The sequence below is a fragment of the Oncorhynchus mykiss genome, chromosome 13 (assembly GCF_057628025.1).
Source record: "Oncorhynchus mykiss isolate SJ-2025 chromosome 13, ASM5762802v1, whole genome shotgun sequence".
Taxonomy (NCBI): Eukaryota; Metazoa; Chordata; class Actinopteri; order Salmoniformes; family Salmonidae; genus Oncorhynchus; species Oncorhynchus mykiss.
This window is the reverse complement of record NC_143034.1, coordinates 56697095-56712666: the sequence shown is the minus strand read 5'-3', so window position 1 is coordinate 56712666 and position 15572 is coordinate 56697095. Positions and strand designations below refer to the sequence as shown.

Genomic DNA, 15572 nt, shown 5'->3' with positions numbered 1-15572 from the left:
TTCTCGAGCGGCGCTCAAGTGTGGCCTTCTCTCCATCACTCGATGTCTGGGGCTGCAGCTCTGGCTCTCACCCTATCAGAGGACAGCACACCATTAATCACGAGTGTCTTAATAAACGCTAGGAGACGAATGTCATCCAGTGCTACACGTCACACGTAGTGCCTCACTGCGTCCAACGACTATTAATTAGCGTCATCAGCGTCCCCAAATGTTTGCGGGCCGTGAGCGATCATTTCATTAGCGAACTTTAGATGGGAGACACGAGGTAAATATTTTGAAGACGGGATAACAAGACGAACAGCAAACAATTCATGCAGATACTTGGCCACGATAAACAAGCTTAACTCTGTAGGACTAGTATCTATCACAGTCTTTATGTAAATAGATACAATCACCTCGTGTACTCATCTTGTGGATTGATTGTTGCAGCATTGGTTACTCGCAGGAGGGCTGGGTAAGAAATTGGGTTGGGTAGGAAAAGAGGCCAGCCATCATCTGGAAGGCTGGGATAAAAAAAGCGAGATGAAGCAACTGATAAACAAAGGGATACTGAGCCAAGTCATCTTTCACTCCCTGAAAAAGTAGTACAATAACATGAAGCTTCCTGCTAAGAGTTTCTATAAGTTATTGTCAAACGGTTGGGTATTGATGGCATATCACCATCCTTTATCGTGGAGTGTCAAGGTGATTGAAGACTATTTTTACTAAGAGGGCTAAAACTTCCACATTGCTCTTAAAGTGCAGTTTAAAAGCTATCCTGTCCCGTGCTCAGCTTTAGATGTGATTCCCTCCAGTCCCGTGCTCAGCGTTAGATGTGATTCCCTCCAGTCCAATGATCAACGTTAGATGTGATTCCCTCCAGTCCAGGGCTCAGTGTTAGATGTGATTCCCTCCAGTCCAGGGCTCAGTGTTAGATGTGATTCCCTCCAGTCCAGTGATCAGCGTTAGATGTGATTCCCTCCAGTCCAGGGCTCAGTGTTAGATGTGATTCCCTCCAGTCCAGTGATCAGCGTTAGATGTGATTCCCTCCAGTCCAGGGCTCAGTGTTAGATGTGATTCCCTCCAGTCCAGTGCTCAGTGTTAGATGGGATTTCCTGTACAGGAGTCACAAGGTTAGGCTGAAGGGGAGAGGGTATGCCACCAGAACATGAATTCACCTCAGCCTAAGATAGTCGGGAGGCGATAGGGAAGGCGATACAGAATCGATGGAAATGGATCAAAGAGTCTCATTCCCGGGGGCCCATAATGGGATGACGTCATGTGGAACGCTAGACCAGCACTCTCAATCCGCTGTCATTAGCCTCTCTGAGGGAAGGGAGGATATACAGAGAGCTTCAGAGCCTCACAGAGTCAGAGACACACTGATCTGTCATTGTAATAGATGGACCTCACAGCGCAAAGCTGCAGTAGAGGTGCTCAGAAATCTCAATACTTTCGCTCAAGGTTGTTGACCGGTCTACCTTAGCTACACAACTGACTTTGTCTCTTCAAAATGTGGGTGAAAACAAATTAGCAGAGCTAAATGAAAGCAAATTGAAATGAAATGTGTAAATGTTTACACTTTGCATTCCATACCTTTGCAGTCAACCCAAGCTCATAATTGCAAAGTCATTTCAGTTGTTATTTTTCCAGCTTGTTATGTCTTCACAAAGCCTGGCATTTCTCCCTCATTAAAATGTTTCCTCACCTCCCCCATTAACAATTGCCTTATGCTGACAATACAAATATAATTGCAGGAAAACATAGAAAGTAATTATTCAAACAAAAAAGTAAAGAAAGGGAAATTAAAAGGGAAATGAATTGATTGTATTCGGTGGGATTTTACATCTCTTTCATGAAAAACCGTCTCCTTTTATTTTTAATTAGCGTCACTTGAATGCTTGTTGAGCATTCTTGAATATGGCTTATTCAATGAATATGAGAGCTCTTTAGTATAGACATCTGTTAGTAATAGAAACAGCCATAGAGAGGGTGTGCAAAAGGCTGATATTAGTCTGTTATCCTCTAATCTCATCTGGGGAAGGTTATGGGAGAAATGTTCCTGTATGCAAAACAATTGGTCTGTTCTGGATTACCACTTAATATGTAGAGCTCAATAGCAAATTCTGTCTTTGAGCTTCATGCATTTCTTTTCAGAGTTTGAAAATAACCTTTCCATTAGAACTGATCCAATCCCATCAATTCATATCATATGACTCTGTATAGCCATTATAATTGCAGTTTTTTTAAATGTTTGTTTTTGTTTTTTTAGTTACATATCCAATCTATAGAGTGCTGTTTTTGCAAGTGGATACTGTATGCTTCTCTCCTATGGCTCCTACATGATTCCAGGTGTTGCTGTTCCATTCAACTTGGATCCTTCAAGAAGATGACAAGATGCTAAGGCAGGGATAAAGGCAGCTTTGAATGATGTTACTTCTTTCCAATTGAAGGAGACATCAGATAAATCTGTGCTTATCCTTGTTAGCAAGTCACGAGATCAACAAACTTCAGGCCACCGGAGGAGGTTTGGTAAAGTTGCAACATGTTTTTGGTTAATGTCATGTAACTGTTGGTTTTTATGTCTCTCCCAATATGGTTGTTACTTCTTTACACTATGCAGTTGTTGTATCACTGGGATCTCTTTGCAGTATGCGATGCAGAAAACTAACAGACGTTGTGATGGCATTGGCAGATGAGCTGGATGAAGAATGGCCTGACCCCCTAAAGATTTGTCAATGTAGGGCAGATACAGTTATAGACCAGCATTAGTTCAAGCTCATGTGGCTCAGTGTTTCTTATAGCAACAGTGATGTATCCAGGCATGCCTTGGAACCTGTTCAAAGTGTCATCTTTCATTGTGCCTCATGACGTGTGCCACATGACGTGAGGTTTACTCTCACAGTATTGTTTTGTCTTCTCTTCCGAGCTTTATTGTTGTTTTGTCTGTAGAGTGACTAATATTCTTTCTTTGAAGCACAGGGATTCAGTTAGTCATCTTGAACTTAACAATTAGAACTCCTGGATTTCTTCTGAATCTGTGAAGAGCTGGAATATTCACTTGTTCAGAATTGTAGCAACAACTACACTGCTGTACACTGAAACAAAGCAGCGCCTGCAAACCATAATCATACCCCAAAAACATCCTGCAAGCATATTTTATTTATTTACTTATTTAACTAGGCAAGTCAGTTAAGATCAAATTCTTATTTTCAATGACGGCCTAGAAACAGTGGGTTAACTGCCTGTTCAGGGGCAGAACGACAGACTTGTACCTTGTCAGCATGGGGATTTGAACTTGCAACCTTTCAGTTACTAGTCCAACGCTCTAACCCTGCCGCATAGCGACATAAAGCCCACATCCATGCAGAACCTGTCTGCGTTGATGGTAGCTTCTTGCAGCATCTTCCCCAGCAGGCTCCTGTCCCTCCCTCTACCATCGCAGGGTGTAAGGGGGAGAGATGAGTTGAGGTGAGCCCCAGCCAGCCACCCTGCAGGACCCACATGGCACTTTACACACGGCCAGGGTAATGACACAGCGTGGGCTCTCATCGTTACAGGCAGTCCATCAGGTTTCACTGACAGAGGCAGAGTGAGGCTTTCAAAATGGATCTGGGTAACAGTGGGATCCCTCTGTCTTGTCCAGCCACTGGAACCTGGAAGGGTTTCACTCAGTGGTGCCCAAAATGCCTGCATTATGTTCAACCAAGCATGTTTGACATGTTGAGGTGATGTTAAACCATTCGATATGTAGTATGTATGTAGTTCCTATGTAATAACGTTTATTCATTATAATTGCCAGAGATATCGGTTTGAGGGTTATGACAAAGTACAATGTGGACTCATAATGAGTAAAATGCGAACAATTGTTGGTATCAAGTAAAGTATTGACCTGTCACGTCTGAATGAAGACTTTCACACACCAAAGCCATTCTAAATATGCTCTATTACAGAAGATATACATATCTGCACTTCAGGTGTAGTCTAACTCCAACAATACTGTTTTATGGCATTCATTATTTCAAATTCTCACAAAGCCCCTCCACTGACAGGCTCCAGAGCATAGAAATATGAATGAATAGAATGGGCTTTCCCATTCAAGCCAATGATGGCATTATAGGGTGGGCATGGCAGTCTTTGCGAGTGTAGCCAGGATTTTGCCAGTAAAATTGCCAGATTTAGAGGTTCCAAGCCTGTTCTATTCATTGTTATTTTTATGATCCAGAGCCCTGCAGGCAGTACAGCTGTTCATCCAAACATTCCTGTACCTGTTTCTGGACACGTTACAGACTGGAATGAAATGACTGGACACCTCTGAATTTCTGAGAGTCGTGTGACTTTTCTACTGTACATCTGTTTCATGAGTTGATGCATTTACATAGTGGTGGGTGGATATGGGAGTCCTGGGGCATGACATCTTCCCACCCCCTTACACACACCAGACAGGATGTAGGTGTTCTTCAGCAAACAACATAATCTGCGGTTGTTCACATTTGCTTAACTTTTTAAGGCGTGCAACTTTAGGAGATCCACTCTGAGAAGATAATCAATGGTGATGCAATACAAAATGGATGCACATACTGTATAAGAAAAACAGAATGTTACCAACGTTTATGAAAAGCCAAAGGAAAGCCAATACAACAGGAAGGCAGATATAGGAGCAGTCACTCCAATCAGTTTTTGAACAACCTTTAGAAACCTGAAGTATTCCAACACGTTTCTTTGGGACGGCCTGATTGTTAGACAGTTTGTAGATAGCAGGGAACCTCTTCTTTTCAGTGTAAAACTTTTTCCCTGGCAAGCTCACAGCAGGTTAGTTTAGCTCAGCCATCTGAAGATCGTGTAATTGGTCCCTTGATCAAACAGGGTGATTGAACAGGGCAATACAGCTATAGTGTGAAGGGAGATTGGGCACAAATCTCGTTTTATGTTCGTAAAGGATATTGGGATTTGGAATACCGGTACATTGCCATTTAATTGGATGATGTTGTCTATTGGTTGTTGTTCTACTCCGTTGTATTGTTTCTAAAAAGCTATTCCTTCAGAACTGTGGTAAAATCCAGTTTAACAAGGTACTTGACCCTACTGTGCTGATTGCTTTGACATAAATCTCTCCAACAGGAGGCAATTTTCCCTGCAAAATGTCTGTTATGCGCAGTTCCAGCTACTTATCCGAAACCAGAAGATGAAATGAAGGCTTGTGTTGCCACACATCTGTTTTGTAACTGTCACAACTCTCCATTAGCAAGTCACAGTGACGGAAAGAAGGCAACTTTTTTTCTAACGCCACGGAGATGCTCTCCTGTCACTTCACGTTAAACATTCGAAAGAGTTCACCTTTTATTTGAGTTTCTTTTGTGTTTAGGGTTCTAATGGGATGATCAATGGGTTTGTTGAAATAAATAAGGTACAGTGTCCTGCATCTTCTGCTGTAGTAGAGGAGAAGCTGTGAACAACATGGACCAAATAGACCTTATCGAATAAAGGGAACATATTCACTCCCTCACATGACATGGAGTCCCACAGATGTCAGCAAGTTGACGATTCTGATGAAATCTGTCTTCCCTCATTCTTCGTTGCTCAAAAGGGAATAGCACAAAATGCCTGCCTTCAAATGTGACTGTGTAGTAGAGTAAAGATGCACAAAATCCACTTTAATCAAAGCACACCACTGCCATCTCTGGACATATCTCTTACTTTGAATTTGGTATCGCAAAGACAATTTACTGAAATGTCTGTCAATGGGACATAGGTTCATGTGATCATTCACAGTGGAGTCCAGTCAGTCTGCATTAAAAGAGTCAATGATCACAAAAATGAGGGAAACGTTGATCATATTGTCATGTATTAACAGCCATTTATTTGACATGAAATGCACATAATGTGAATCTGTGGTAATGTTTCATTTGATTTCCAAACCTAACCTTTTCATGGTTTTCCCAATAGGCAGCCACCAACATGATTATCAACATAGTCACCTGGATCTTACCCAGGCCCACACACCTAAAATTGGTAAGGATATTTAAGGTTTGCATGTTCACATAAGTACAGTATGTATAATATGACTGTGGTTGGTTGCTAATATTTCACTCTTTCCAATGAGTAATACAAATGTTTAGATAGTAACTAACCGTCTGTAGAGATATATGGTAGATGGAAAGTACATTATGGATACTAACCATGCCCTTTTAAGTGTGAGATTATACTGCCACACAACGCACAGTGGCTCTTGGGTATGCTACAAATATGCCTTTGTTTACCCCAATAAAGTTGAGGGAGGATTAGGCCATATTGATTTCCTGAATGTATGGTTTTATCAGCTCCAGTACGACACATGAACTTTGACTAAATTCGAAATAAGTCAAAATATGCTTTTTTTAAAGAATTCAAGCGAGGACAAAACCATTTTTCTTGACGGGAAATGAATAGCTTGGATAGCAAATGAAACGGGGTCTTGTGGAAAATGAATTAAAATGGCATCTGTATGGCTTTCTCAAGTTATTGAAAAACTTAAATTACTTATATTGTGCCTTATCTATTTTCCTAAATGAGACTTTCTATGAAAAGAGAGGTGCTTTTTAGCATGAAATTATTAAGTGGTCACAGCTCTAACACTGCAGTGAAACACCATGAGTTCAGAGAGAAAAGCTATGTGCATTGTTGCTAGATGCCTCTCCATCTATCCTACATAATTGGCTAAGAACAAAGTTCATATTTTGATATTTTTACGCTAAGAGGTCTGCACTGAAACGCTACACCATGCTACACTGTCTGTTTCAACATCAGTGGAGCTGTGGACTCCAACCTCATGGCAGGACAGTTTTCCAATTGTATGTTTTGAGGCCAACATTTTCAAAGGCAAAGGGACTTTTGAAAGTACCCATAAGTAGATAGATCTCTCCAACACAGACACCAAAGGATAGCTTTCAAGGTGGATCAAACCAGAGCTGATTATGAATAACTACTATTGAGAATGGCCACAATACATAGAAATCTGATTACTTTATTTGACTAGTACGATCATTATAAATAACATAGACTTTCAACAACTAATTTGAAACAGAAAATGTCAGACACATTGGTTTGGTTATTAATACATACTATGAATAATGTTTGTTATTGTACTGATCCATTTTCTCTTACTTGGATTTGTTATGTAGCCCACAGACAAATGAGACATGGTAAGTAATACGCATATACACCTGCTGTACATGTGTATTCCCTTTCTCTTTTACGTACTGTATATGTCGACCTCTTGTTCTGACAGTTGGTGACAGTGACGTCTTGTATATTGCTGGGGTCAAGGCGGGGGGTCACTCTTCCTTTTTGTTCAGACTGAATGAACCAGAGTTGACACACCAAACTCTCACTTACCTTCTCACTCTGCTCTGCTCTCTTTCTCTCTCTCTCCAGTATCTCTCTTTGTTGGGTTAGCTGCCACATAGTGTTTGCAATGGTAGAGTCTCATTAAGATCTGTGGTAACGCTTCAGAACCGGACCTTTGTTACACAAAATACACATTCTACTCCCTTCCATCTTTTCTTGCTCACACTCACACTCTCTTTCACTCTGTCTCTGTCTCTCACAGAATGCCTCACTTCTGTTCCACATGGTCCTTGGTGTTGTGTGTCCCTGTCCTCGCTATCACAGTAGTCACCCAGCCCTATTTTTAAACCTGCCACCGCTGACCAGCACCTCAGAGGACTGGCAACGACCCACCCCAACCTAAAGCTGCTAACGCTCCAGCTGTCTGCGCCACGACCACTTGTCCCACATAACCATGGCCACAGCAGGCAGGCAGGCAGCATAGCCACCCGCAATGGTGCCACGCATACTAGTGACAGCTAGCGTGGCAAGTGCACTTACAGTCGCAACCAATCCTAGCACACCAGAATTGCACTCTGAAATAACATTTTTTTAAAAACACAACAAATCATGTTAAATCCCGGTTAGACGAGTCGAACATAACAGTCCCCACTTCATCTATCCTCACCCACATATCCCCACCGCACCCACACACCCTCCTCACACCCACACTCTGTATCCCCCTGTCTCCTCCAGTGAAGACCCCCTGTGTACGCGCCCCTCTTTGTGGCATCCTCCAGACTGTCGGCTGTCTGATTGTAGCCTAATTACACTGCGTCAATCTCTCCTGTCTCCACTGCAGAGAAGCCCCAGCGCATGAACAACATCCTAACCTCGCAGACAGAGCCATACGACCTGGACATGTCCTTCTCACGCTCCTTCCAGAACCTCACCCACCTGCCTTCCAACTACGAACTGGCGGCAATGAGCAAAGCTGACTTAAGTAAATACTCCTCTCTCCACAAATTAAGTAGGTGGTCTTTCATTACATACACCATCATGTTTGTTTGATCTCCTGCCTGGACCCCTCCAGTCCACAGGGGGGAGAAAAGTTTGATCTTAACACATTGTGTTGAAGACCACATTGCATTCAAGTACTGTGATGCAATAGTAACCCTGTATGGATGCCTATTACAGGGATGCAAACATAAGTCATGAGCACAAAGTCATTGGGGTTATGAGCTGAATCCAGAGGAAGACATCTCTGTGTGTGAGATGGGTTTCTTGAAATGCACAAGCACATGGTAAAGTCACTGGATTCAGCCCCATTGTCCCCATCTACCGACCCATTGACTGACATCTAATTGTCGTGTAATTTGGCTCCATCTGTGGCCCGTGTCATGTAGCTAATGTCTGGTAATGACATATTAACAGCCATTTCTCCATACCCACATGAGTCTAGATGCCAACAAGATGGGACTAATGTCTCTGAGATGAGATCTGGGTCAGCCCGATTATTATCATTATACTTCCTCTGCATGATGGCTTGACTTTCACCATTCTCCATATCCCCTATGACAGCTGCATGCTCTACAGTATGCTCCTTCTCTAGTATCCTGTGGTTAGTTGCGTTGGTTGCGTCTATACTCAGCAATGTGTTGTACTGCTTCTTCATCTAGTACTGCTCAATAGAAACATTGCCCACTGGGCACACACTGGCTGGATCAACATTGATTCCTCCTCAATTCAATGTAATTACGTTGAACCAACGTGGAATAGATGTTGAATTGATGTCTGTGCCCAGTGGGTAGATAGAAGACCATAAAATAATCCAACATACTGAAATCACAGAGAGGAATCCAATTAAACAAAAAACAGTTTGAGCTGGGACCCATAAACCCTAAAGTATTGGTCAGAAAAGGGAATATTTCAGTTCTCTACCTACCTAGAGTACAGTGACAGCTCTTCTGAGAGGAGAGTTCCCTCATACCTCTGATAGATGCTGTGGCTTTGTGCAAGGAGAGAGGCTTTGGAAAAGCGCCAAAAACGTATATAATGATTTGCTTTTTTAATGAAACCATCTGGAGAGATGACGAAGAAAATCAAATTAATATGGTTCATTTGTGATTCTAAATGCACATACTGTAGTCTGTGTGTGATCCCTCCTCCTCCTTCGTTCTCCCCTGTCCGTCAGACAGGACTGGAGGGAGCCGGGGATGGAGATGGAGGACACGACTCTAAAATAACCTGTTCAGACCCTCCAAGGAGCTAGCGGGTGGAGGGAAGGGGAGGAGGCAGGAGGAATCTTATTTGGCTCGGTCTCCTTGCCTCTGTAATCAACTTAAAAGGCATTAGAACACTCGTCAGAACAACAGAGCCCCTTTAATCCCCATGCCAAGCAAAAAGCTAAATGATATTATTGTGGGCCCCTTTCTCTTACCACGTCTTATCTTAATCCCCTCTAAAGATCCCTTTATAATTGATGTTTCACAAGTTTTTCTACAAGTGTATGTGCATTATGTGATTACTGCTCCGTCTGGGCCGGATGATGGCGTATTGGGATCAATAGCTGCCACAGATGAATATACTCACCATATTGAATCTAATCTGGGAGAGGGGAGACTTCAGTTTAATTAAGGGTAAGGAAAGGGAAAGAGGATACCTAGTCAGTTAGCCACAGCTAGCAGGTTTGTGGTTTCACCTCACCTTTGAGACCCCGTGCCCTCTCAATATCGAATGCAAGTTAAAGCGCAACGTCTTATTCGAAGCAGCAAAGAAATGAATCCAGCATATATCTCTTTAACATAAAAGTAAAAAGGAAGGAAATACATTTGTTATTTGTAACATCATGAGCATGGACACAAAACACACAAGGTTGACCTGCTTATGGATTGCCTAGTTTAGTGAGCTGTCACACTCCATGCTCGCCATGATAAGAGTTACAAAGTTGCATCTTTCATACTAACAATGTGGCCTAATGCCCTATGTGAATTATTTACAAAAGGCCTAACATTTTTAACAGCAGTTAAAATGTCAAATTTAAATTGATTTTGAAATGTCAAAACTAAAGCATCTGAGGAGAGTTGGTGGAAATGTCTCTGAGTACAACATGAAATCAACCCCTATTTTCAATGCAATGATGTCAATTCTAAATCTTTGATCTATAGGCTTAGAATAAACTGAACCCTAATCCTTACAACTCTTGGCAACGAAGAGGAATTTAAATGAAGCTAAGGGACATGTCCTGTCTATTGTGGGCAAGCTATAGCCTCTGGGTCAGTGTTGTTGACATTTCTTACCATAATGTCACACCTAAAGTGACCCCTGGAGAAAAATACAAAACGCTATTGCCAGAAGCCTAACCCAGGTCTTCTTCATTAGTGATGCATGCTGGGGAAAATAAATCCCTTATGGAGAGAAAGAAAGGTGATCTTCTCTATCCAGGCGTAGCATCTATCTAAGGAGGAGGATTTACATATCCATACCAAAACAAAATCCTTATCATCCAAATCTTAGTCAAGCACGGTCTTGTCCCGACATTTTTAGACCACCTCTGTGTGTTCCTGAGGCCTTGGGAAATTAGCTTCCGCTGAGGTATCTAACCCCCAGAGATGACAGTTAGTCACAGTAGTTTCAGGGTGCCATCAATCTGATGTTGCCAGGCCCAGCCGGTCTAAAAGCCTGTTTAAAAGTCATTTGAGAGGAGCCCGCCGCTTTCCTCATGCAGATGTAATGACTTTAACATCAGGAGAGTGTTGGCACTCGCTGTAGAGCCCCTCTGCTTTTGGCAGAGTCAAACCACTGGCTACCCTGCAGTGCAACACTGGCACCACTGACAGTTTGATTGTTTTGCCTCACGGCAGGCGTGTCATCCTTTCCACACCAGAACAGGAGTGGAATTATTGTGATGCGAGAGAGCCCCTGCCTTCTCCCATGAAAGCAGGACAGAAAATGCAATCATAATCAAAGGGGAATTGTAGGAGTTGTCACAGTAGAACTGCTGAGCTGATCCACCCAGGAGGAGGTATAGAATAATTGTTTATATAGAGTGTAATGTTTCTCCTGTCCTTCTCCCTCTCTCCTCCCCCTCCCTCCTTTCCCACTCAGGTGATAAGGACATAGATGAGTACTACATGCGGAAGCGACACCAAGACTTGGCAGGTCGGCAGATTCTGCAGCCGCCCCACATGGTGAAGCTGAACACAGAGCCCCACCAGCAGCACCGTCAGCGGCCTCACCGTGTCCAGAGGGCCATGTCCCAGGACCATGTGCTGTCCCCAGAGAGGACCCCACGCCATGGCTACGGCCTCTCAGCCTACAACATGGGCGTCTCTTCCTACGGCAGCCGCATTCTCTCAGAGGAGCAGCTGCTCTCCGCAGACCGCCTCCAGTCCCAGGACCCCCTGCTCTCGCCGGACAAGATGCTGTCGCTGCGGCGCTCCAACTTCCGGGAGAAGGCCATGTCGCGGGCCATGTCCCATGTAGACATCAACTTTGTGCCCACCACACCTGTCATGGACCGCAGTGAGCGCTACGCTAAGATGCAAAAGATGCACTCCCATCCCACTACCATCAACGACTCATACAACACGCTCACCGTCAACCACCCGACCACCAACAAGAGGCAGCAGTTTGCCTCGCGACGGACACACACGGTGGACCATCTACAGTACATCCCAGGCCACCAGCACAACAACCAGTACCGCACGGCCAGTAAGAACGAGGTAACTGTTTAACGAGAGGGTGGCTGGCCAAGGATTCCTGTGTCAACAGACTGTCAACAGATGAAAACAGCAGATACTTCCAGAGGTGTGCAACCTCACCTTAGGTCTTCTTTTCAAAGTAGCCAACAACTAACCCTTCTTGCTTTCAGCTCAAGCTCTCAGTTTCATTCCGATTTGGATTATCACAACTAGAATCAACCACAAAGACATCTGTACTTTCTCTATAGGGCAACATAAGGGCTTTGCACGTTGACACATAAGGAATGCTTTATGTGAGGTTATCCGTAAGAAGACAATATTTTTTAAAAAGGGGAATTGGAAAGGAACTGGATCAACTTTATAAATATATACATATATTTACTATTTGTATTTTCAGTCCTTGTTATAGCTTTAGAGATTCTTATTGAACTTATCTGGTGTTAGAACTTCAAGAGGTGCCTCTCGAAATTGTTCCCATTTCAACGATGAAGTGGATTTGTGGGTTAAAAAGCACAATTAATGGGTTTCTTTCTCTGTTGATTTATTCTTGTTTTTTGGTAACGGCCAGCACATATCAGCTTATTAGTGGCTATAGTGGCAATTTCCATTGCATAAATGATTGTAAATAGGCTATATTAGCAGAATTATACACTAAATGAGAAGAGCTGGACAAGTGGAATTGTTGAGTTTCTACCCAAGAGTCTACAGTCTTTTCACAAGTAAAGATCACAATTTCAGATTAGTCCAACCCCTCAACAAATACTTGATACCAACAAACATGTTCAATAATGTGTGTGCGTATGTGTGTATATTTTTGTAACTGTGCTTGTAGGATGATTGTGTATGGGTAGGGTTGAATCAACCTCATGCCACTGTTAATTAGCAGCTTTAGACTGTAGGCACACTACTCCACAGGTGACTATGTAAACTAATGCTTCTTTCAATAGCTTCATTTTCTGCACTCATTCCCTCGCTATATAATCCAAGTGGATGACATCCATTTTGTTTTCAGTTAGGAAAAGCTGCTTTCATTTTGATATACAGCATTGTTGTATATTTGACTCCATTCATCAGAGTTGAAGAATAATAGTTGTTGTTATGTGTTTACAATTGTTACATTGTTGCAGGTGTGTTGACGTACCTGAAACAGTCGACAAAGAGGACATCAATATAATCACTAGCTAAGCAAGGATTAAAACTGTGATTTTTATGTCCAGATGTTTTCATTAAAGCAATGCCTTATTGTGTGGAAGCCCATACTCATGTTCTTAATTGTACAATCACGCTTGTGTTTTTATGTCTTGTATCTAACATGTTGATGCGTAACCAGCTTTGTATGTCATTTTTTTTATCATGGATGATTTACCAGCACTATAGAAGAACAGAATCAGTTTCGGTGATATACCTCAGAATCTATAGGGCACACATTTTACAAGGATGAAATTCTTAAATTAACAAAATGTTATTTGAAAAGAAGCAAAGGAAGTGATTATTTTAAGCAAAAAACTTAAGAAACTAGAATTGAACAAAATATTTCACATGATAAAAAAAAAAATGTCTTCCACATTTTCAAATTCATCCAGACTTCCTTGTGGACTCCCACTGTGTCCTCTTATACTTATAGAGTAACAGACCCATCAAGTACATGATTTGTCGTTGTTTTTACTTTTCAACTTTCTCTTCAGTTAACAAGAAAGTCCAAATATTATCGTAAAATCCTGGGTCATGGAAATGGGTATATAGACATTTACTGTAGAGATGTTGTTGTATAAATTTGCTGGTCATTCACAATTTCAAACATTGTCACTGGTGTACTACCTTAAATATTAGGAGCTTGCATAACGTTGTTACAACTTGTGCAGTGTGTCCATATTTAAGACTTGATTTTGCTTAAAATTTGTCATTACAACAGAGGCTAACATTGCAATTTTCTTAGCAAATTATATGCTTATATCATTATATGACTAGCTATACTATACTGTATGTTCACATGCAATGTAGACACAGTAGAAATTGATGCACTTGAAATATTAAGAGCAATTATTACACTAGTTTCAAAACCCCAGTATCAGCTAAGATATTGAGAGGATGGCAACTAAAATGTCATTTCTTTTGAGGTTCAATTTAAGGCCAGAGTACCAAAAGAAACCATGCTAGTTCAATATGGAGTTTCATAGTCCTTGTCAAGCTCCAATGATAGCTACAACAACAAAAAATGGCTATAAAACTATGTCAGAGCAACAAAAAAATTGAGCAACGAAAAAATGACATTTGATGGCCCTGACTCTGACATGGTGGGAGCTGCAACACTGTGTTCTACTGATGTTACACCACCGGAATCTTACAGACACGTCTCTAAGCAACCATCTATCTGGCTCAAATACATCCACCCCATCGCAGAGCTCCGGTTTTACTTTCCAGTCAGTCAATGATAGTGTCCACAAGAAGCTTTTCCCACACACATGAGGCTAGAGCTCAGTTTTTGCCGTAGGTTCTGGGACTAACGTGCTGCTAAGTTGTTGCGTCCCATGATCTATCTGCTGTAAAAGCACTGTTTACTTTTGTTGCAAATATTCCTTGCCATTTATTAAGCTTGTATTTTTATGTGTCAATGTGGTATGAATGAAAATTCCTTTGTGTCTTTGTTGCACAAACAATGGAGGACTCATTTAAAAAGCTTCAAAGCAAGCAGTATACGACTGTTCCTGTGCAAATGTTTTTGTTTACAAATGAATTATTAAAGCACATCCCATGTGTATTGTACAAAACAGTAATCAGTTTAGTAAATATGGAGTCTGGGGGAATTTTGTTCACATGTTCATTTAAACAATATTCATGAATTAGAGTGAATTGGTAATATTGGTATTATGTTTTAAACATATCAACTGTTTGTAAAGAATGACAGAGAAAAATAACCCACATCTACTGTATATATGGAATTATACAACTTGTTTGACAGTCTAATAAACCTAAACATTTCAACATCAAATTGGCATATACCCCATAGATATAATACTATGGACCCCCAGGTTAAGTTACAAATCGTTGTTATCCTGTCACCTATATTTAACTAGACTAAATGCTACTCTGAGATTTTTGCAAGAAGTTGCCCAAATTGTAACCTCCCCCACAAGGTCTTACACGCCACACATTTGGAATACACATGAAACAAGATAAAGAAACGACATCTTTATCCAATGCAGTGCATTGATGACAAGACATGCTATAGTATATCCCTTTGTCATTAAACAAAGCTTCCAGTCAATTTGCCGGTTTGCTCTTCCACTGCCGCAGTTTGCATAATTCTCTTGGTAGGTAAAGTTGTTAACTACACATTAATGATTCAAATCAATAGGGGAGCATTATCAACTATTTTTTTCCCCTCCTCTTCTTCTGAGAGCTTGAATCTACTGTACTGTACTATCGACAGAGGTCATTGACCTAATGGCACTCACCGTAACAACAGATACATTATGACTGCCATTACTCTGATGACACACATATTAATACCCACTGTTTCCAGAACAGCCAGTACAATATCAAAACCTCTTTAAATTCATAGAGTCAGAAGAAAAAATTTCCTCG

General features: G+C 41.6%; 1 protein-coding gene across 9 annotated transcripts in view; it reads left to right on the top strand.

The window, feature by feature from the left end:
- The window catches only part of LOC110486600 (protein shisa-6), a 73933-nt gene extending 59159 nt beyond the window's left edge, over positions 1-14774 (top strand). For 2 of the 9 annotated variants that reach the window (XM_036941318.2, XM_090196834.1), the window contains 4 exons: positions 5926-5991; positions 7140-7160; positions 8147-8287; positions 11392-14774. In XM_036941318.2, coding sequence (XP_036797213.1) covers positions 5926-5991; positions 7140-7160; positions 8147-8287; positions 11392-12020 — 857 coding nt within the window. In that variant the 3' untranslated portion in view covers positions 12021-14774. Of the gene's footprint in view, positions 1-5751; positions 5992-7139; positions 7161-8146; positions 8315-11391 lie in introns of those variants that run through there. The other 7 variants (XM_036941319.2, XM_036941317.2, XM_090196831.1 and 4 more) reach the window with 5 other exon arrangements.
- Positions 14775-15572: the final 798 nt, after the last annotated feature.